A 22,858-nucleotide genomic window follows, 5' to 3' on the forward strand; every position below is an offset into this window, starting at 1 on the left:
CCCCCGAGAGACATGGAATAAAGAATAAAGCAAGCCTATCGTGGGCTGAGATATTACCTGATAACAGGCTGTCATTTTCAAACCATTTGGATGTCTTTTGCTGTTTTTGTAGCGCCAATTGTACACCCACTCAATTACTCATCTCTGCATCACCCCCCTTCAGTAGACTCTCCTGCCTGGAGAAGACTGACGACTAAACATCTCGCCGTGTCTCACGGTGCAAATGAGCAAATGTATTTATGTGAAATGTGGCTTGTCTGAGCGCCTGACAGTAAAATAGGGCTTTGATGGAATGATCGCATTTATCCGTTAAATATTGTAGCAAGAAAAAAAATAAGCTGATAAAACGGTGTGATGTGGGACCACTGCTGCTTTATGACAGTCGGATTTCTTCAGTATTCTCCAACAGACGGCGAACTGAACATTAAAACATTAATATACGTCAAATAAATACTTAATTGCAGCCCTCCAGGGACGTGTCTGCATCATAAAGCGTGCTTGTACCCAGCAGGCTGCATTTGATATTATTATAACGCCTCTGATTTCAATAACAAGTAGAGCATTTGTCTGTTTTTTTCATTTGCATGTATATTTTGTTTAATCCAAAAAAACCCCACTGATATTGGGTGTAGAATATTAAAGCTTAATGACATAATAGTTAGACTTTAGAGCATCTGATTAAAACTTACATGTACTTACATCACATCCAGCAATTTTTTCTTAACCTTATAAGTACTAAATGTGACCTCCTAGGTGTATATATTGTATATATTTATGTTATTAGCATGATCAATTGAACCGTATCTGTTTTACAACGAAACCTTTTTTCTCCACTGTAAAACACAGAAGTACAGAAGAAAAATCCACATTTTCCCCTGTATACCCAAGAGAATGTGTAAAGCCAATAAAAGTTACGTAAAGTCTTTATTATATTTTTTTATGTGCTATTTCTATCCCTTCTCATACCTAGTTGTTAAAAATGGCACCATGGAGCACTTGATGTTTTTGTCTGTTTGTTTTCACACTACGGAGTATCACACACTAAAGTAAAATTTATTTACCCTCAAGGAATAGCATTAGGTCAATTTTCTACTGAAGGTTTTTTGAATGCTCATTATTTTTTGCCACTACATAACCACAGAACCAATTTTTGTCATTGCACTAGATAGGAATCAGAGAGTTAACACATCAATAATAAAATAACATAGATTTATTAGAATCAATGAAATGCATTTTAAATGGAATGAGAGCAGCAAATTTGATTGAACACTTTGAAATTATGAAACTTTATTGAAACAGCACACCTTTGGATAGTGTATACCTTCTGACATTTCTTACGGTGTGTCTCCTCACTGTAAAAGTATTTGGATATTAAATTATTTTTTCCTTTGCATCATACTCTCATAATCTGAAATAGGCCCTAAATCGAAATAATTCTGAAATAGTTTGTAATTATGAAATAATTATTAGGCTTGATTGAATAGGTTTGGGGTGTATGTTATGGCAGTGGCGGGAGTGCATTTGGTACCTGGGCCTTCAGTGAGGACTTAATCCACTACTTATCCACTGCTATCACATTGCAATTATAGAAACCATCAATACTATACAAAAACGCAATATAACAACATGTGGCATTACAGAGAGAGAAGCATTTCGCATATGGAGGGTGAATACCATTTTAATAAAGCAAGCTCCAAACCTCTACACTACAACTGCAACTGTGCCACCTACATCATCTGGAGCAGTTCAGAACCAATATTTGTCTAATAACATGACAAAAACATAAAAATGTAAATAAAATACAACCTACTCACCAGAAATACAGTGCTCCTCAGAGGCTGTAACCCAGTGGTACCGATCGTATTCATTGGCCTGGAAGTGGCATACAAACCCTTTCCTGGTCTAAGACAAGCTAGCTAGCTTCGGGGTTGGCCGAGCTCTCTTCACGTTGTCTAGCTTTTCTTGAAAATGCATTTTTAAGTATGTCCGAGACCAAATTAATTCTTTTTCCTCTGTAGGCATAAAAAAGTCTAACGCAGATGTATTAATGTGTGCAGAGTTACAGACGTGTTTTGCCAGTCAAAATTGGCTGTAACAGTTTCCCTCTGACCAACCAATCAGAGGATGGAAAAATGCTGATGCTGTGAGGTAAATAAAAAATCTGATTGGTTAAAGAAACAGAGCTAATTTTTAAGGAGACCATGGTCAAAACGCCAGCAGTAATGACCTTGAAGGCCCTGGGCAGATTAGATTGACATGGCCAATGTCAATCACATGGCAGCACATAGAGGCTGAAATCTGATTGGACAAAAAATCTAACAACCACATTCCCGTACTGGAAGCAGTGCAGCCAAGAGAAACGCTACGAAATGAAGAGAATAAACTGTTGGAAATAAATTAAAGCAATTTCATGGAACAAATATTAGGATTTAGGTTGTAAATGTAAGTCAGTGCTTCTGATAGTGTTTAGGCCAGCAGAGAAGGCTTTGCTGACCCTGACCACCTGCCACTGTGTTATGGTGAATAGAAAATATTTACAGTTTCTGAATTAATTAATTTAAATAATTAATGAATAAAAAATAAATAAATAAATGTAAATGTAAATAAATCAACATGAGTAAACATACAATTAAAGTTCGATTGCCTACACTATATCGCACATGCATGTGAGTCAGAGTTGCACAGGAAGCCGGAATTCATTTCCCAACTGCAGAGCTAATTATTATTATTAATAAAGTTTCATGTGCTACCTTAAATTTGAAATGATAGAAATGCTTGTTTTCCTGTCATTTGAATCATTTGTCAGTTCTGAACAGTTAAGTTGTTTGAATTTTTGAAGGTAAAAAACTTGCAAATGTTCACTCTGTCTTGACGGTTAAAAGTATGCTGGTTTGTTTGAAAATGTTTGATGGTAATATTACCGGACGCCTGCCTGCACAGTGACCTCAGGGGCTTGTCCCCAATAGCTCATGTTGGATTGATGTTCCATCAAGAGACAGCTTTTCAGAGAACGCTATATAGCGATCAGAGACACTTTATGAGGCAGCTCCTTGTTTTATGACTCGTAATAAAGACAGGGGCAGTTCTGGCCGAAAAGCTTTTTCTCAGCAAAACCGCAGGCACTGAGCAGTGATTATCCACCTCAACTTTTTTGCTGTGTTACTTGCTGTTACTTCAGGGGCCGAGGAAGCTGATGGATGCTGTTATCCACCTTTGAGTAGAGTTAAAGCGACAGAGGGGGCATTAACCCTGAAATAAAGGCAGCTTCAATTCGCTGTGGTGCAGACTAAGACCCAGGGTTCATCTAATTTATTATGAGAGCAGAGAATGTTCTCTCTCCATTGCCTCACCTCTTTCCTGCTCCCTCAACGGTGCTCCGTAACTAAGTGCTATTCGAGTCGCGGTTATTGAAGTCATGCAGGCGTTTTAATCGCCTGCCTCGTTGCCAGAATCCCACAATTCACAAACGTGTGTCTCTGAAATATGAACACTGAAGCACTGATATAGATGAGCTACAGAAATGCGTACCAGTAGATTTCACATTCATTTTTTTTATTCTTGAACATTCCCATTAAAATTGTCCATTTCTAATAAAAGTTACTAAAGAAAGTACATGTGTTTATGGATTCTAGTGCTAATGTGCTGGCTGGTGCTGTATTTTTGTAATTCTTGTAAGAAGTTGATGTCATTTACAATGGAATTTATTAAAAGACAAATGGCATAAACATAAAGGATCACTGCCAGGTTTTGCTACAAGAGCATAATTTAAAATGTTCAATAATTTAATCGCAGTTGTTCATTGTCCAGTGTCATATTAATGAGAAACACAACATGACACGGCTCGACACAACTTGATCTAGCACAAAGCAAGTATGGTACATATGTAGTTGCAAATTTACAGCTGTTTAAACACAGATACAGAAATAAACCATTGTAAAATTGCTGTCAAAAAGAATAAATGAGTTAATAATTGTGACTTAATCAGGATAGTAATACTGGTTCATTGACCACATTGACACAATCAAAAAAGATTACAATTTGTTTCTGCAAGAAACCCCAGCTGAAATAGCTTAAAATTATGTATTATTTCAACAATATTATTATTATTACATATATTACTGGATTTTTGTGTTTTTGTGTTTTCATGTTATACTATACACATAATTATGTATGTGTTTGTCTAAAAATACACATGATTTAGTGCTAATTATTTGCTGTTTAAACAAATTGCGTTTTACACGTTGCAGCTTTAAATAGTGAGTGCAGTGTAACAGAGAAGCCTATAGAGCAGAGTGTGGAAAAGTGGGCGATGACAGTTTAGTCATGATATCTCTAAAAGTACATGGTTTGGCACTATTAACTGATTATACACTAACCACGTGGGAATATTTATTACATAATAATCTCCCCATAGGTGCTTTTTGAAAATTTTATTGTCATGCTGGAACATGTTTGGGGGCTGCTTAGTTTCAGTTAAGCGGAAGACAAAGATATTCTCTACAAATTTGTGCTTCCACCTTTGTGGCTACTATGCCTACAGTTCATATGGGAAGACTAATTTATGGAGGAAATTGACCATATTTATATTTACAGTATATAAAAGAAGAAATAGGCAGCATTTTATGAACACCTGACTAGGGCTGCTGCTATCAATTATTTTAGTAATCGAGTATTATATTGGTTATTCCATCAAATAAGCAGATAAGAAGTACTTTTCTCTATTAAACAGCAATACTAAATAAGAGAGAGAGAATAAGAAAAGTTATTTGTTTTTCTTTTTAGAAAGTATTGTATTGCTAAAAAATTGCATACAAGAATAACAGTGAATAACAACCCATTTTGTGCATTTAAATTCCATATTACATCAAAATACTAATAGAGTACGCAGTTCAAAAAGCAGTGGTCATGTAGAGTAGGTTATGGAAAACTATTTGTTAAACGAAACACATTATTATTCTCGCATATGTATTTATTCATTAAATATTTCACAGTGTCGCGATGTGGTTTTCATGTCTCTGAAAAAGCTGCTTGAAATTTTCCAAGATCTAAATCCATGTATTTATTGCCCGCTTTAAAAACGTGCTTCACTACCTGTGCTAAGCCGCCACTATGTGGGACTTTTTGAATGCACTGTATATAAATAAAAATATAAAAATCCATTTTAAATTACTTAAAAAAAAATGGCAATCGCACTGTACTGGGTTTTCTTTTTATTTTATTTTTTAATGATTCGAAACTTTTGAAACTTTCTGCTGTTTTCTTTGGCCTAAATCTTCTCCTCCCCCCTCGCTGTTTTCTCCGCGTTCCTCCATTTTTTCCCATTATGCAGTGCCTTTGTTGTTACCTGTCCAGAGCATTTAAGGAGTTTAGCGGGTAGTGCGTCAGTAATAATGATCCATGGGAAACACTGTGCTCCGTGTTTAGCAGATACTCAGCATAGAACATGAATGCTTATAAATGTTTTAAAGTAATTAAGGTGTTTTAAATTACGTAAATCATCATTACACCATATGGGATTTTGCTAGGTTTCCACATGTACGGTTTTAATTGCAGGATGTGTGCATCATGGTGGATTTTGAAGGTTCATTTAAGACTTAGCACATCATTAAAACAATTAATAATAATTTTTCTGTGGAGTTTATAATTTTTTTTTATCTGTGTAAAGAAAGGATTTTGTGAAAAAATGTGTGTTAAGTTAAAGGTTTTAATTTTGCCTTTTTTATATTTAATAGTTCATTCATTCATTCATTTTCTCCCGCTTATCCGTAATTCGGGTCGCGGGGGCAGCAGTCTAAGCAGGCCCCCGCCTGCTGCCCAATCCTCACAGCACCATCCCTTACGGCCCCTCCTGCAGGTGGTGAGCCCACGGGAAGGCGGCCCCACGTCACGGACCTTGACATTTCCCCCGTAAGGGACCCCCGGAGCATAGAGGGTTAAGGGCCTTGCTCAAGGGCCCAAGAGTGGCAGCTTGGCGATACCGGGGCTTGAACCCCAGACCTTCCGATTGGCAACCCAGCGCCTTAACCGCTGGAGCCACCACTCCCCCTATATTTAATAGTTATATTTTTTAATAAAAATGCTAAAAAAATGGAAATTTATTGTGGGTTAATAAATAAAAAATTGTATCAGTTCTAAATGTACCTTAAACCTTAAAAAAAAAATTACCATTATAATATAAATATATTAACTTCTTAACACCCAAAATCTCTCCCTTTTTTATTCATTGTTTTATACGTATTTGATTATTGTACACTCTGGAAATTATTCTTTAATATTAATTATTATATGAAAATGGTTTTTGTGGTTGTCTTATTGTTATTTGTTGTTGGTTGTATTGTTAAATATCGTACGTAGCTCCTTTAAAATGATGTTCTGATACCGGTTGCTTTCACTTTGTTGTGGGTAAGCTCGGCTGAGGAAAGTTCAATATTTGAATTGTCTGGAAAGGCAGTGTCTAGTGATTACAATTATTAATTTGGTAAAGTTTATTATAATTTTTTTAAATATCTGAGTAAAGAAAGGATGTCGCCTTTGTAGCTTCTATTATTTATTAATTAATATTTGTAATAAAAATGGTCAAACAGAAATGTGCGCTGCATTAATTGTGCATTAATAAAATTTGTGCTGTTAAAATCAATTTGTGTTAATGCGTTAATTAACACATTAATTTCAACAGCCCTAATATACAGTATGTATATATATATATATATATATATATATATATATATATATATATATATATATATATATATATATATATATATAAAATAATTTTTTTTTTACAGGCAAAAGATCAAACAAAAACGTCCATTAATTGTTCTTATTTTTTCAGGATCATATTTCCAGACACTTTTGTTAGTTAATATTGCAGGAGGGGTAATTAGCGTGGTAATTACTGGCCGATTTGCATAGAATAAGTGCTCTCAGTATAAATCACAAAGATGGGAATGTCTTCAAAATGCACACGTACGCTTCTACTTAGAGAACATTTTAGTACAAAATGAACATGTTGCTTTTCAAGCTGCATTTGAATTACTTTATAAGTGGAATGCTGGAAAGCATTATTATATCATTTTTTTAGATTAGAAAATAGGAAAAGAAATAACAAATACACCTTTGTTTCTCGTAAGCTACCCAGCAGTGTGCCAAATGATTGATATATTTTTACTCATATATTTAATAAGCTACCATGTCTGTATGTTGACTGATCTAATGATAATTCTTGTATATACAGCAAAACTCATTTAACGTTACAAAATACTTTGTTTACTGCATGTTTATTTGAAGTCACTTATCACTTTGATACATCACTTCAAACGTCTATTTCTTAGTGAAATGGACAGGGTTTCATTTGGTTATACAGCATGGGATAAAATAAAGAGAGTGCTGTATGAAGTGTCTTTGTATGAAAGTGAAGAAAATATCTTCCTCTACAGGATGTAAGACATTCTTTACCAAAGGGTAATTGTCATACATCATGACTAGCTGCAAAAAAATAAATAAATCACAAATTATATTTTTACATCAAGAAGCTTAGTGTTCAGCTACGTCTCTTGGTTCTTGAGAGTTATTGTAGAATGGTTTTATTTATGTTAAAGAAAAAAAAACTTTATGTTTTTACTTTTGTTTGACAACTCATTTTCACCAGATCCTGTTTTCACTCTTTTTTTGTCTATTAGTAGTGGAAATGCATTGCTCTAAATTTTTAGATTGGAAGTGATGTTATTACAAACTGCCACAGGGCTGCAGTTTATACCTGCTGTTTTGTTGAGATTGCTTCTATCTACTATTAATTCTGGTTCTAGGAGATGCCTGTGTTGCAAGTATAAACTTTCATTCATTCATTCATTTTCTCCCACTTATCCGTAATTCAGGCCTTCGACTGCTGCCCAATCCTCACAGCACCGTCCCTTACGGTCCCTCCTGCAGGTGGAAGCAAGTATAAACTTCTAAATAGTAATTCTAGGATTAACAAATTTCCTGTCGTTATTTCTTTTTACCAGATTTAAGTAGTATGAAACATAAAAGCTTATCTAAAATGTGGTATAGAAATAAAATAAATGAATAAAAGGACAGATCACAGATAGGACTGACGTTTCTACATTGTGTTCGAGACTAATTAATAGTTACTTTGCTTGTGTGTGTGGTAAGTGTACACACACACACACACACACAAACACACACACACACACACACACACACACACACACACACACACGTGCATCACATCAAAACCTATTTAAGCTCAACAGGCAGTTGGACGAAATCCTATGTCAGTCCCAGATGTACTTCCAGTGGAACACTTGTTTTATCCCCAGCAGCCTAGGTTCTTGTCATCAGTCAGCTTGAGGAAAGGAATGATGAAGCCAGGGAATGACGGAATGACCTCATGTAGGCTTTAGAGCAACAACCAGTTGCTTTAGTTGACTAAACAGAATCAGAGCATTGCTTTTGCAGTCGAGCATGAACACCAAATCTCCCAACCCAAAAACCTCTAGCAGGTGTTCCTATTCAATTAAATTAACCAGGATCTGTTGGATAAAGATGTGTTTTTAACACTGCGCCTAAAAAACCAATTACCACTGAGATTTAATTGGGACAGATTTAATTGGGCTTCTGTTTGTGCTCCTTTTTTTTTTTTTTTTGCTGTGGGCGATTTTATTTTGTGTTACATTGAATATTTAAATGTCCTCCATAATAACAGCACAATTCCATCCTGAGGTTTTCATGTCTACAGGATAAATGATGTTACGTTTATTATATTTTTTCCCATGTTCGAATATAAAGCTGTGGCTAATTCATTTTCTGAGACACGTCTGTCACTTGGGTTTGCCTCTGGATGTTGGAATTTTTCATTTCCCTTTCATATCCTAACAATGTTTCAGTTTGGGGTAATGTCTTCACCCTCACTCAAAAGATTTGTCTCAGGATTCTCCAAACTGCACTGTTACTATTCACGCCTTCTCAGTGGCTGGCATTTTGCTTCTCTTCTTCTCTTCTGACATTTTGATTTCTCTTGCAGCCAGCATTGGCAAAATGCTGATTTCCCTCAACTTTTTTTTTACAATGCTTTTCCATTTCGATTACTTGCCACTTCCCTATAATAAAACAGCTACCAAGTGATAAAGATGAAGGCTAACATGCTTTATCGAAGGCATGTCAATCCATTCACCTTTTCATTTAAGATGCTCAAAGAAAAAAACTTGCTATATTCCTTCTTCCACATACACAAGCTTACATACAATTGGCTAGTGCCACTATGATTGACAATTTAGAGCAGGGGTGTCAAACCCAAATTCACAGTGGGCCAAAATTAAAAACTGGGACGAAATCGCGGGCCAAACTCAGTATTTATTGAAAAGTTTACTCAGTAAACTCAAACTCAAATACTCAGTGAGCCAAAATGTAAAACCTGAACAAAGTCGCGGGCCAACATTAAACAAATTAACCTTTTAATATGGACCCAAACAAGTTTTGCTTTAACATTGAATATGGAACAAGCATCGCTTATTACCATACAATATATAATTTAATAGTGGAGACATGCAAAATCGAATTTCAAATGAAAAAACACATCAATGGCATTCATTTATTAAATAAATAAAATTTAAATAGAAATTGTATGCCTCTTTTCTATTTGCAGCCTTCTGATTTAAATACCAAAATAAACTTTTTCCACTGGCTATTAATTTTACAAATAAAATAATAATAAATCAATCAACCATTGAAACCCATGCCTTGTAGCAAGAAAAAGTGCATAAAGAAAACGTTAATTATTGCACACTGGTCTAATCTGATGTGCCCAAGCCAGATACCTGGCATCTTTTCTTGGATGCTAGTTCATCAATGTCTGGGCTCAAGCTCTGAGCTGAAGAAATCCTCAGTATCGAGCGAAGATGTTCATCATGACTACTGTCACAGAGGAGAGAGCGTTTCTGGGTCCTGTCCTGATTGGCATGCGAAAACAGCAGAGCATTATGGGAAGACAGCAGAGCATTATGGGATTCGTAGTATTAGCAGTGAATGCGCTGTATAATACCGGCGGGCCAGCTCTAGTAGTAATTTGGTATTGTCTCGCGGGCCAAATATAATTACCTCAGACACCCAGAGTTTGACACCCATGATTTAGAGGAAGGAGGGCATTCCCAGAAATGGCCAATTTTGACTCCTGCCTCTGTACAAAGCATGTCTGTGGAACCTATTTTGAATTGAACTCATGATTTCCTGATGATAGAGCTGTTGTGCTAGCAAGGAGCTTCAGGATTAAATTAAACAATCTGCAAACATATACTGTATTTTCAAAATGTTTTTTTATGGATTATATTACACCACCTCTTATTTGTAGTGTTTTGAAAATGTATTAAGTTTGCTCTGTCATAGTTGCAAGTGTAATTTTATTAATATTAATATTTGTTTTATTCTGCATTTGATAACATTAATATCAAATACAAATTTCCTTTTATGAAACTTTCCACTTTGTGTTGTTTTTTTGTTTTTTTTTTTGGTTTCTGAAAGAGTCAGCGCTTTTAGAAGAATGATGGCAGGTTCTACAAGATAATATTAATCTTTATTTATTAAGATATGCCGTTGTCGTGAAGAAAAGATGTCACCTTTAGTTCAGCATAACTTACTGTGTTTGGTTATTTCTGAACATTCAATTAAAAAGGTTACATAAATGAATTATGAACATTTTATATTAGGAGTTATAAATATTTTGGTGAATGTCATGTAGGAAATGTAATTTTGTCAATGATGAAAAAAAAATGTAGTACTACTGGCTAGAAGGCTGCAAATCCAGTTTGTGTTGCCACTGCTGGAAACTTGTGCATAATAGTATAAATGATAAGTTACTCTGGGTAAGGGTGTCTGCCAAATGGCCTAAATACAAATGAATGGAAGTGTGATGACAACGAGATGATGCATGGTATTAAAATGATACATAGCTGTATATTTTTAAGACATATTAATGAAGGACTTTGCTTATTTCCTCATTAATGTGTCTTGATTAGTATCATTATATTGCCAACATTTAATACTTAGTCACAGAGTATTACTTCAACTTTATCAAAGTACTGTCTGACATGCATTTCTGTCAGTTGTTTTTCTTCTTCTTTTGGCTGAGCACTCTGCCTTTCCACACAGCCCCTCTCGTTCATCATATAATGACAAAATGTGATAGATAAAGACAACGAAAGACACTTTATGGAAAAGTCGTTCTGAAAAATAGCTTTCAAAAGTCCTAGTTGGATTGGATTAGTTTAATACGAGGCAGTGGATTCATGTAATTATTACACGAGGATCTCTTTAGTCCTGTCCAAATGCATTATGTCGGTAATTTATTACAGACTGTGTGTGCACATGCCTGGAAAGATTATGCCATATTTTACTTTCTATAAAGTGTGCAGTAGAACAAAGTCTAAGTAATATGTAGCCTGTTCCAATTGACATGCTGATTAAGACTTCATTATATCCTGTGGGTCAAACTCCACTAAATTTTTGACTCTTTTCTATTACCTCCTGTTGAAACGAAGAAAAAAAAAAGTGTGTCAAATATCGGGTTGAGTTTCAGATGCAAAATAATGAAACAAAGACAAATTAAGAAAACGTGTCAGAGAAGAGATGAAACACAACTTGTGTGGCCAAGCACTCTTTTACAGGCACTTACTGTATAAGCTGTATATAAAGCCTAAAACACTCAGTTTGTATTCGAATGCGTTGGATGTAAAGGGTAAAATCTCAACAACACACATCTGTAATTAATATAAATATTTCTTATCCTGTGTGAATGAATCCTAATTACTACAGATGTCCTCCGACACCAGAGACATGTCTGGAAACCTAATCTTGCAGAAAGAAAAAACAATTAGAGGATTTTATCTTTTTGTTTCCTTTTTTGGTTTTCATTATCTATACAAGGATGTGCTAAGATCACTTAATAAGACATTTCATTTTCACTCTTTATTGTGACTTTGTAATTAATTCTGTGATACTGTTTTTTATTTTAAGATAGTAAGGTTACACTGCGAACATTTAAATCTTTAGCATCTCTAGTGTGTCATGTAATAGAGGTATAGCAGGATGCAAGTGCAGGTATTTTATTCATAACAGACAAACAAGTCCAAATCGGAAGGCAAAAACATGAATAAAAATCTAAGAATGTTAATTCAAAACATTTATTAAAAAAGAAAATGAGGGGTACTTAAACATTATATATTCATGCGGAAAACTGAAACAGTTGTGGACAATAGGAGCATGTGAGGAAAAAACCAATAACAGGCTCAGGGTGGGACATAACATGAATAATAAAAAAAAGACGTTCATGACTAAATAAACACAGATTTAAAAGATTGACATGCACTACGGTTGCAAGCGGGCATGCATTCCATGAGCTCTGGCATGCAGAGTTTGATGTGAGGGGATTCATCTCTGACAAAGTGTTAATGTTCAAAGTTTTCTTCACAGATTAAAATTAAAAACTTGCATATTGAATGAGTTTTTAATACCAGACTGTATCGATCTCAGACTCATATCTGGTCCATTCCTAGCCTTCTGACTGATCCTCATTATTACACATGTTCTCAGCAGTTGGTCTTTACCCACATCCACTAGCACGCTTACTTACAGTAAGATTATAGTACTCCAATTATGTTGGATCAAAAACTTAACTCGAGCAAGACTCCCTGCAGGCCGGAGACGGTGGCCTGAGGCAGCGCTCCATGTCTTAAATTAGTTAATAGCTCCCTCGCCTTCACCCGCTGCGCACTTGTCTGCTGTTGTCAGCATTTATTTCAGTGGGTTTTTTTTTCTCCTGTGTGATGTGCAGATATTGGCGCACTACAGAAGCCTGCAACAATGAAAGGCACACAAATGAATAAATTATTGATTAAAAGAACAAATATATTCCACTTCAAATCTGTAGTTTCCATCCACACACTAAAAGTGCACTAGGGAGAAACTGAAATATGTAGAAACCATATATAGGTATTCTTAGATTCCTTTAACTCTGTTCTCTTTCTGTAGCAACATATAATTACATTTTAAACCTTGTTAGTACTTGCGAGTTCAAACAATTGATAAGAATACAAATAAGCATTAGGTGCAGCTAGATGTGCAGGTTATGCCGCAAAAACCAAAAAAAATCTAGATATCCAAATATCAAACAACCTGAATATAAAAAACATAATTTCTGTTAACGCTACATAAATGAAAAACATAATCAGTCACAATGCGAGTTTGTTATAATTTGCTGTAAAAAAAAAAAAAACAACAGTTCACTGTATACAGTATATATGAGATTTTCTTGGAATAGTTTTTTCTATTGCAAAACAAAATAAAAATAATTGCTGATTCCTATCCAATAAGCTTCTTTTTCCCAAAAAGCTCTGAAATCGTGCTGGCAAGAAAAGAGGACACACAGAGTGCAGTGTCTGTGGAATCGATGTGACAGATTGTGCTTGCAAAATAATTCAAACTCCCGTAGCTCCAAAAATCATTACAGTTTAGTAGAAGTTGTTAAGATTCTAACTGCCCCCCTCCCCAAAACCCCCCCACAAGACTCACCTCTCATCTCATCTTGTCTCATCTCTTTACTGCTGCTACAAAAAGCAATAACATTACAGCAATAAAAATATAGATGATGCATCAGATGTCTCGGGGGAATCGTCTCTTTGCTAACTGTTTATTCAGCCTCCTCTACAGATATCTTTACAGATATGTATTGCTTTCATTCCTTGTGTTGCATTAATTAGAAACCAAGATGCGTGATTTCTAATTCTGGAATAAACTTAATGAGATTAAACAGAGGGAAATCCTAAAAGGTTGTACAATGTAATAGGGCAGAAAATAGTTTCAAATAACCTAATAATCTAATTATCAGAAACAGAAGAATACACACCAATCTTCACAAAAAAAAGGTCAGAAATGATTTCCCCTGGGTCAAAGGTGGCATGCCAGCTTGTGAAAAGCTGTCCAACTTGCAACACCTTCCGCATTCCCACCATGGTTTGCGTAATCACGTGTGTATGTATTTGTTTGAATTAATGCAATGGCCCCACCCCTTTCTCATTACTGGTTGATGTCTTTATGTGTCTGTTCATTCACAAGTGTTTCCACTTTCAGCTTTAATTCATATCTGTATATATAACCCTTTGTTTTCAATTGACCATTTACGTATGTGTTCAGGTTTCTGCTGTAGCCATTGTTTATTGTTTTTCTATTCTTTTTCTACAGTTTTCATATCTTGTTTTAATTCTTCAGTTTAAAAAATTGAGAAATTGTCTAGTTCACATTGTTTGCTTGTACCCAAACGATACCAGTTTCATGTTTTTCTTTGTATAGCGTTTTGGATCCGCTTGCTGATATTTAAATGATAGGAGTGTAACGGTACACAACGTGCGACAAGATAGTTAAAATCTGAGTTTCCTCAAGAACGTATAAAGTGCAAGTTATATAAACGCAAGCTTGTTTAGTCTCCGCCTCGCACTTTCAGCATTTTTTTTATTATTATTTGTAAACTTTAAAACATACACAAAAATGCTTGGGGTATGCAAAATAAACTAGGGTTAGTGTAGTGACACCGTGGCTACTCAAAGCTAGATTTGTTTTGCGAATGCTTGAAAATGCTAAAGAAACAATAGCGCTAGTGATAGCCACTAACCAGGAAGCGGCTAGCGGCTAACACTAGCACTATGGATTAAAGATTCAAGATTTTTTATTTGTCACAAACATAGTTATATACAGGATACAACATGCAGTAAAATAAAAAGTTGAAAAAAGATCTTGAATCTTCCAGAAAGAGAATCTTCTATATTATTTGACCAAGCAGACATTTTATAAATAAAAACTGAAATTGAACCGAACCATGACTTAAAAACTGAGGTACGTATCGAACCGTGAATTTTGTGTACTTTTACACCAATATTAAATGAACACGCTGTTCTTTTATACACACTTGCATCAGTTTGGCCAGGCTTTACATGACACTTAAACTTAAACCTGGATCAACTCAAACTTCTGTTAATCCTAGTGTTGGTCAGAATTGCATTTTATACAAATAAAACTTTAGCCCAGTTTTATTTTCAAAGTGAAAGTTAAATTCTAATAAACTGAGATATTAACTGTAGTGTGGGAGTTATTTTAATCTCGAGCCTGGTGTGGTTCAAGCATCCAAAATTGCAGTATTTATTAAACAGATACTTATAAACTCCTCAAAAAAAAGTTGTTGTGATTGGTTTTAAGTGTTGATAAGGATCGATCTGGAAAGAAACATTATTCCCTACATGCTGAAAAAAGTACAGTGGTTGCTCAACATCTTTTAGATTCTTGGATTGCAGTCCATTCTGATGAAAGAGAACATGCCCATCGCAGTTATAGTATGTTCAGGGTTTTTCCTAATCGAAGTAATGATCAGCACCGACTTCAAAAGGCCGTTTAAAACTTTTAATTTTTCAGGAGGAACCAGTGCAAATATGTGCAAATAAATGTTGCCATTAGTTCTTTTTTATCACTTATGTCATAGCAGCTATAAACAGTCATTCTTTTTCCAGAGGCTTTTCCCATATCATAAAAACATATACTCATAGCTTTAGCTCTGACATTGCTGCAAAGCACTGATGCCCAAGACTTCTTACATATATGTTTAATAAACGTTTCTTTTAAACCATTTGAACAATAACACACAATTTTAAATGTTTATATGGCATGTGAGCCCTAACATTGCTGTGAATGAGCTGTTACAATAGAATTGCTTGTAGTTTATTAGTATAAAACTTTGATTTGTAGCTGTACTACTGTCAGAAATGCTCTCATTGAAAATCAGTCAACACTTTAAAGACCAATCAGAATCCAAAATTTAATCACACTTGAATAAGCAACAATAAAACAGTAGCTTTATATACCGACTTTCAATAAAGTGCATTTCAGATGGTTGTTAATATCAAACTCTATAAAAGGACCCTTGAGAGTCACTGTGAAACCTAGAGAGGGTGTAAAGCTTAGTCATAGCCACTTCAGAATGAATCTAAGACCTTGCCTTTAACTCAACAAGGCTTTGTGCAATTTTACAACCTGGACTATCACCTGGATACTGTGGTCTATAATACAACCCTATATAGATGAAAAATAATGTACTTTCTTCCTGTTTCCTACAAAGTATAGCATATTATAGATAGTCTACTTCCTCTAGGTATATCTATGGACTTTCATAATCCTATACAGAATTTAATTATATAATAAATAGGTAAAAGAGTAAAAAACACTATAACTAGTAATAGCTCTGTTACTGTATTAATAAAGTTGTGATTTTTGTAAAGTTGTGAAAAATACTAAAAGTAAGAGTAATTAGGTTCATAAAAAAAAATTCTTGATTGCTTAAATTTAATATATCTATGATTGACAGTTAATTTTGTTGTTAACAAGTGGTGGACGAAGTACACATTGCATGTACTTGACTAAGAGATACAGTTGGTAAAATATTACTCCAGTAAAAGTTTTCCCTTTAAACATTCTTTCGGCGTCTCCTATTAGGGGTCGCCACAGCAGACCATCTGCATGTTTGATACGGCCCTCCCTATTTAACTGGGCTTGGGACCAGCACTGAGAGTGAGTGGGGTTGGTTCCCCAACCGGGGCTCGAACCCGGGCCGCGGCACATCCTAACCACTAGACCACCAGGGAACCTAAACTGTCACTTAAGTAAAAGTACAAAAGTATTTGCCTTAGAATCTACTTATCCAAGTACGATGAGATATTATGGCTATAATGTCTTATTATGATTTTTTTTATCACAAGACTATTTTCTTAATCAACTCAGTTTTTGTGAAAATACTCAAATTTTACTCTTAGCATACTAAACTATTAATAAAATTGGATTAATCAGTTAAAGCTAATTAAAGCTAATTGTAGCCTTAAGATACATACATCTTTATATTAATGTCTTTAAAAATAGCCTTTTAAGCTGCACTTATATTCTATTTACTAAACTCAGTACAGGACTTATTCAGGTTCCCTGGTGGTCTAGTGGTTAGGATGCGGCTCTCTCAACGCTGCGGCCCGGATTCAATCCCCGGTCAGGGAACCAGCCCCAGCCATTATGGTTGCACAAGCCTTAGTGCCGGTCCCAAGCCCGGATAAATGGGGAGGGTTGCGTTAGGAAGGGCATCCAGCGTAAAAACATATGCCAAATTAAACATGCGGATGTTCCGCTGTGGCGACCCCTAATGGGAGAAGCCGTAAGAAAGTTAGTACAGGACTTATTCAGTACAATAACAGAAAGCATTTATGATATCACCTCAGTTAAAAGTAACTAAATCAGTCAATGCTAGGGCAACTACAATCCAACTAATTAGGTTAGAATTGTTATGTTGGTACAACTATTATGATAAACTACATACTATAAATTATGTTATGCAAACTAAAAGAAATATTGTTGCTCTATGCGTAAAAGCATAGCAGGAAACACGTCCTAACCTAAGTGATATACAGTTATTAGCCTGCTTCATTAAATGCATTTGCCTTTACTTTCCTCATTACCAGATGAGTGATAGAGCTGCAAACACCATTTATCTTTTGCACGTTTCCCCACATACTTTATTGGGTTGCTTAGGGTTTAGACCTTTTTTGTCATCCATAATTTTAATTCGGATTCAGCTCTACTTACTGACATGATGTCACTCCAGGTTTTGTAAGTTCTCCCAGTGGAAATCCTGACGACTGCAGTGATGTCACCCAAACCCTCCTTTCTGCATATGAGCCTATGAGTGAGGGAACATCTCCGGGCATTGGGTGCACACTCCGAGACCCGACCAAAATTATTATTATTATTTTTTCTGTAGATCCCCGTGCCCCCCCAGGGCAAAATACCGCCCTAAATCTGCCACTGCCAAGCGGCAATCCATTCAAGTTTAAAACTAAGCATGCTCTCTACCCTGATTGGTGGCTTGCTGCATGCTTGACCAGTTACATTTTATCCATTCATAAATAAAAAGGAATGACTGATTTTTCAAAATGTAGTTTAGTAAAACGTAAGATATTTGACTTTGAAATGCAGTAAAGTTAAAGTAAAAGTCTTCCTAAGTGCAAATACTTGAGTAAAGTACTGTACTTGAACCTAATTACATTTTGAATTATTTTTACTTTTACATTTCTAGCTACATGGTTAGCTGTATTTTTGCAAAGATGCTCATTAGACATGATCCTGAGTGTTCAGGCTGTACAAACCTTTAGCTAACTGCCAAGTGTTTATAAAATATAAAAAAAATCTTTGGTATGTTTCTGAGCAGGGTCTGATATATCTTTAAAAAATATGGTGCATTCTAAGTGTATTCGTTCAAACTGTTTAGAATTCACTGAAGCATAATGTCAAAACACAATTCTAATGCAAAACACATTAAAAAGCTAAATACAAACTCTTGAACCACTGTGGTGGATTTGTCAAACCCGTTGTTTTTAGTTATCTGAAATTAATAAAAGTTAACTTAATAAATTCGATCTGTAACTGTAATGGTGATCAAATATAAAAAGTTACAGTAAAATCAAGTATTGTAACAAGAGTATTTGTAGCTTGTTACTTTCCACCCCTGAACCTTTTGGATACAAACTTTAAACAGTGGATTATGGGATTTTATAAACACACTGAACACGGCTTAAGAGGCCTAGAAATTATGTCCAGGTTAAAAAATTAGTCAGAAGTCAAGGTTTACTTAGAATGTTTTTTTTTAAATGAGAATACGTTTTTTTTTAACTTTGTAGAATTCAATCTGTTGTCAGTTCAGTCGAGACTTAAGTGTTAAATAATCTACTGTATGTAGTACTACCAAATGACACTATGTCCTATATCTGTGATGTTCTCTAAATGTACGATCAGTGGCCATGACCCCAGCCTTCACAAATCTCATGCACCTCTCTTTCACCCTGATTCAGTGACGCAAAATCAATAGGGACTCTCAGTAGCCTTAATCAGCCCAAATATCTTTGGAGCACTGCTCCAGCTCAATAATGAGTCAGTCTGGTTTGGAAAGTGGGCCAGCAGACAGTGCACAATGTCAGAGATAAATAACTCTCAGTTTGCAGCATGGTGAGAGGCTCTGAGCAGCTGCTGCACTTCAACTCTTGGGTTAAAGGTCTTATTGCAAAGGAAGTGAGTATAATCGAAAAGATGAGTGATGTCTCCCCCTGTTTTTTTTCTACTTGGCAGTGATGGATGGCCGACTGTTGTTGGAGGGTCTGCCAAGATTTGGCGCAGTGCCTACATACCTGCCTGTGCAGTACCAGGTGTTGAATGCGGAGCTAGCCTTCTTTCTCAAGGAGGCCAACCAGGACATCATGAGGAACTCCAGTTTACAGGCACGCACTGAACTTTTTTTCATCCAGCAGGCGAGAAGAAATCCTGTTGTAAATGCTAGTTATGGACCCTTCTCTGTGCAGCAGCCTGTACCAATGGAACTCCTGGATCCAGGGATCTTCAACAACCCCGCAACATCTTCTTTGTCTTCATCATCTTCATTGTCCTCTCAACTTTTTACTTTTAACTGGAAGATTCAGACATTCATCATAAGTGAGCGCATCCACCTCAGCTGGCCCAAGGTCCAAGTCTTGTTCTATGTTGTAGGCCGAGATTGGGATGACTACACTACTGTAGACCATCTCCCCTGTATCCGGATGTTTGCTTTCCATGAGACACAGGAGGTTCGAGGCACATGCCGATTGAAAGGGGAACTGGGGCTTTGTGTAGCGGAACTGGAGCCTCTGCCCAGTTGGTTTAGTCCACCTAGCGTCGTGCCTGGGAGACAAAGAGCACCCCAAACTGAAGGTACACCTGTAGAGCTCTACTACATGGTACAGTCCACTGAAACTGGTGAATGCATCCCAGAAAGTTCCCGCAAGGCAGGTGCCATCCGTTCTGAGCCACAGGGGCCAGCTGGGTACCTTTCAGGGCCTACACCCATGCGAAGAATCGGCAGTGTACGTCTGTTTCAGCCATTGTCTGAACTACGCCTGGACAGGAACTTTGTAGTGATGGTGCCTGCCAGTCCAATTAGGCAAAGGGAAACAGTGTCAATCTTCCTGGCTACTTCTGCTCTTTCATCAGTGGAGATCTTCACCCTCAGGTAAGAGACCTGTTTTGTTGCTTTGTGTTAATATTTATAATTTCCCACAGAAAGTATGACATATTCAATGGGTACCATAGTTATTATTTTTGATCAGTTGAACTTAAGCACTTAAAAAAGATGAACATTTGCCGGCTAATGAACCAGGTTCTATTTTTTTTTTTTTAACAAAGTGGAACTATAGTAAATTTAGTTGGAACATTGATTGGCTGTACTACAGTATTTTTATGTGCTCAATCAGTCTCATTAAACATGTTTCACGAACCCTGATTTAACCGGACAGTCTGGTCAAATATAGAATTGGTTCAATGTTTCTCTTTATGCCAGAAATGAATAGGGCAAACTACATATATTAAACATGTCTTGACTGATGGACTACATTTGGGAAATAGAAGACATTATGAGCATTTAATTTTTCCTTATGTTTACCCTTTTATCTGATGTGATTTAACAGTAATTAAATTTTATTTTAAGCCCTAATAAGATAAATGAGATTTTGATAGAGTGACAGCAGACAGTCGACCTGCATGTAAATGAGTGCATGAAGAATGAATATTAATATCTGGTTGTTGTGCTTTCTTACACCTCATAAAATCAGTACTAGCACTGTGTTTCGTGATATGCATCGACAAACGACTCGGAAAATTTGTTAGGCAGGATAAGCATTAGCTTATAGCTTAACTGCTTTTGCAGATGAGTGATGATGAACTTTAAGTGACTTTACTTTAATGAAAACCAATTTAAATATCTGGGAGTGTATGAAGGATGTTAATGTATATATATATATATATATATATATATATATATATATATATATATATATATATATATATATATATATATATATATATATATATATTTTTTTTTTGTATTTCACTTAAAACAAAACAAACAGAAATCAAAAAAACTGCAGCAATACAAAACTTAGCAAAATTTGTTATTTTACTTTTGTGCTTAGCCCCTTGCAACTATCACAGTGCATGATACCGAGCAATCACATTATTTTCCCAAAGAAATATACACTATATATACACTATACACACTATATGGAGAGTTTTTTTTTACACCTGACTTTTCTAGTTATGTATAGTTCTTCCACAAACTGCAAATTTAAAGGCACTGACTTTTCTAATGCCCTTGTGGCTAAATGAGTGCAAATATCCATAAGCATACTCCAAAATCTAGTGGAACATCTTCAGAAAAGAGTGAAGGTTATTATAACAGTAAATACGGACTAAATGTAGAATTGAATGTTCAAAAAGCGAACGTGAATCTTATAGTCACACTTTTTTTAATACAGTATATATAATTATACATTATGTCCACATAGTATATATGCAATTTATGTGATTATATTATTAATAGATATAGTTGTAAATGTACATGTTTCTTCCTACTCTTTACTACTATATTATAGGGATATTATTGATGAATCCCTATAATGTTGATTATGGAGTAATTTCAAACTGATAAATGGCATATTTTAAAAAATTCAATTAATCAGATAAAGAATGGAATACAAACTTTCATTTTTCAGAACCACTTCAAAAGCCTTGTTTGCATAAATTAATGTACATTAAAACAGTTCAAATAAAAATAAAAAAAACCAATCCTATTTATTTGTAATGTCCTGATGCACTCCTTGACCACATCTTCTAGGCCACAACATCAAAGCCATGCCCCCAGTTTGAAGTCAGAAGGCACCATGTTGAACTCCTACATACAGTGGGGGAAATAATTATTTGATTCTCTGCTGATTTTGTAAATTAACCTCGTTACAAAGAATTGAACAGTCTAGAATTGTTATGGTAGGTTTATTTTAACAGAGTGACACAATATAAAAAAACAATCCATAAAAAAAATAGATTAAAGAAATTAAAGAAAGGTTATAAATTAATTTGTATTTGATCGTGTGAAATTAGTATTTGATCCCGTATCAACCAGCAAGAATCCTGACTCCCACACACCCAAATTAGTCCTGTCCTTCTAAGAAAGAACTCCTAATATCAACTAATATCAACTATCAACAATTATGTGTATAAAATACACCTGTCACAGAATCAACCTCTTCCATTCAAACCTCTCCACCACAAATGGAAAGACCAAAGAGCTGTCAAAGGATGTCAGGGACAAGATTGTAGACCTGCACAAGGCTAAAATGGGCTACAAAACCATCAAATTGTTGCCTTGGCCATATGTTTTTGGTCATTGTCATGCTGGAAGACCAATCCACGACCCATCTTTAGTGTTCTGGCTAATGAAGGAGGTTCTAATCCAAGATTATATCGTGCATGGCCCCATTCATGTGGTGAATTCTTCCTGTAACAGCCCCAATGCAGAATGTTTCCTCCTCCATGTTTGACAGCGGGGATGGTGTTCTTGAGGTCATATTCATCATTTCTCTGGCTCCAAACACGGCGAGTCAAGTCGATGCCAAAGAGCTCAATTTTGGTCTCATCTGACCACATTTCATTTTCACCAGCCTTTTTTGAATCATTCATGTGTCCGTTGGCAAACTTAAGATGGGCCTGTTCATGTGCATTCTTGAGTAGAGGAACCTTGATGTTGTTCCAATGATATTCTTGGTGACTGTGGTCCCAGCTCAATTAAGATTAACAAGCTCCTCCCGTATAATTCTTGCCTTTCTCAAAATCATCCTTACCCCATGAGGTAAGATTTTGTTTGAGCTCCAGAGCGAGGGCGATTGACTTATCTGGTATTTCTTCCCTTTTTCAATTATTGTGCCAACATTGG

General features: G+C 35.6%; 1 protein-coding gene across 2 annotated transcripts in view; it reads left to right on the forward strand.

Annotated features, from left to right (window-relative positions):
* LOC310739272 (transmembrane protein 132D) overlaps positions 1-22,858 on the forward strand; it is a 168,975-nt gene that overhangs the window by 29,995 nt on the left and 116,122 nt on the right. Inside the window, exon 2 of one of the 2 annotated variants that reach the window (XM_083565050.1) lies at positions 19,192-20,104. In XM_083565050.1, the coding sequence (XP_083421176.1) occupies positions 19,192-20,104 (913 nt within the window). Of the gene's footprint in view, positions 1-19,191; positions 20,105-22,858 lie in introns of those variants that run through there. The other variant, XM_083565051.1, reaches the window with a different exon arrangement.

The sequence above is a fragment of the Silurus aristotelis genome, assembly GCF_946808225.1.
Source record: "Silurus aristotelis genome assembly, chromosome: 16".
NCBI lineage: Eukaryota > Metazoa > Chordata > Actinopteri > Siluriformes > Siluridae > Silurus > Silurus aristotelis.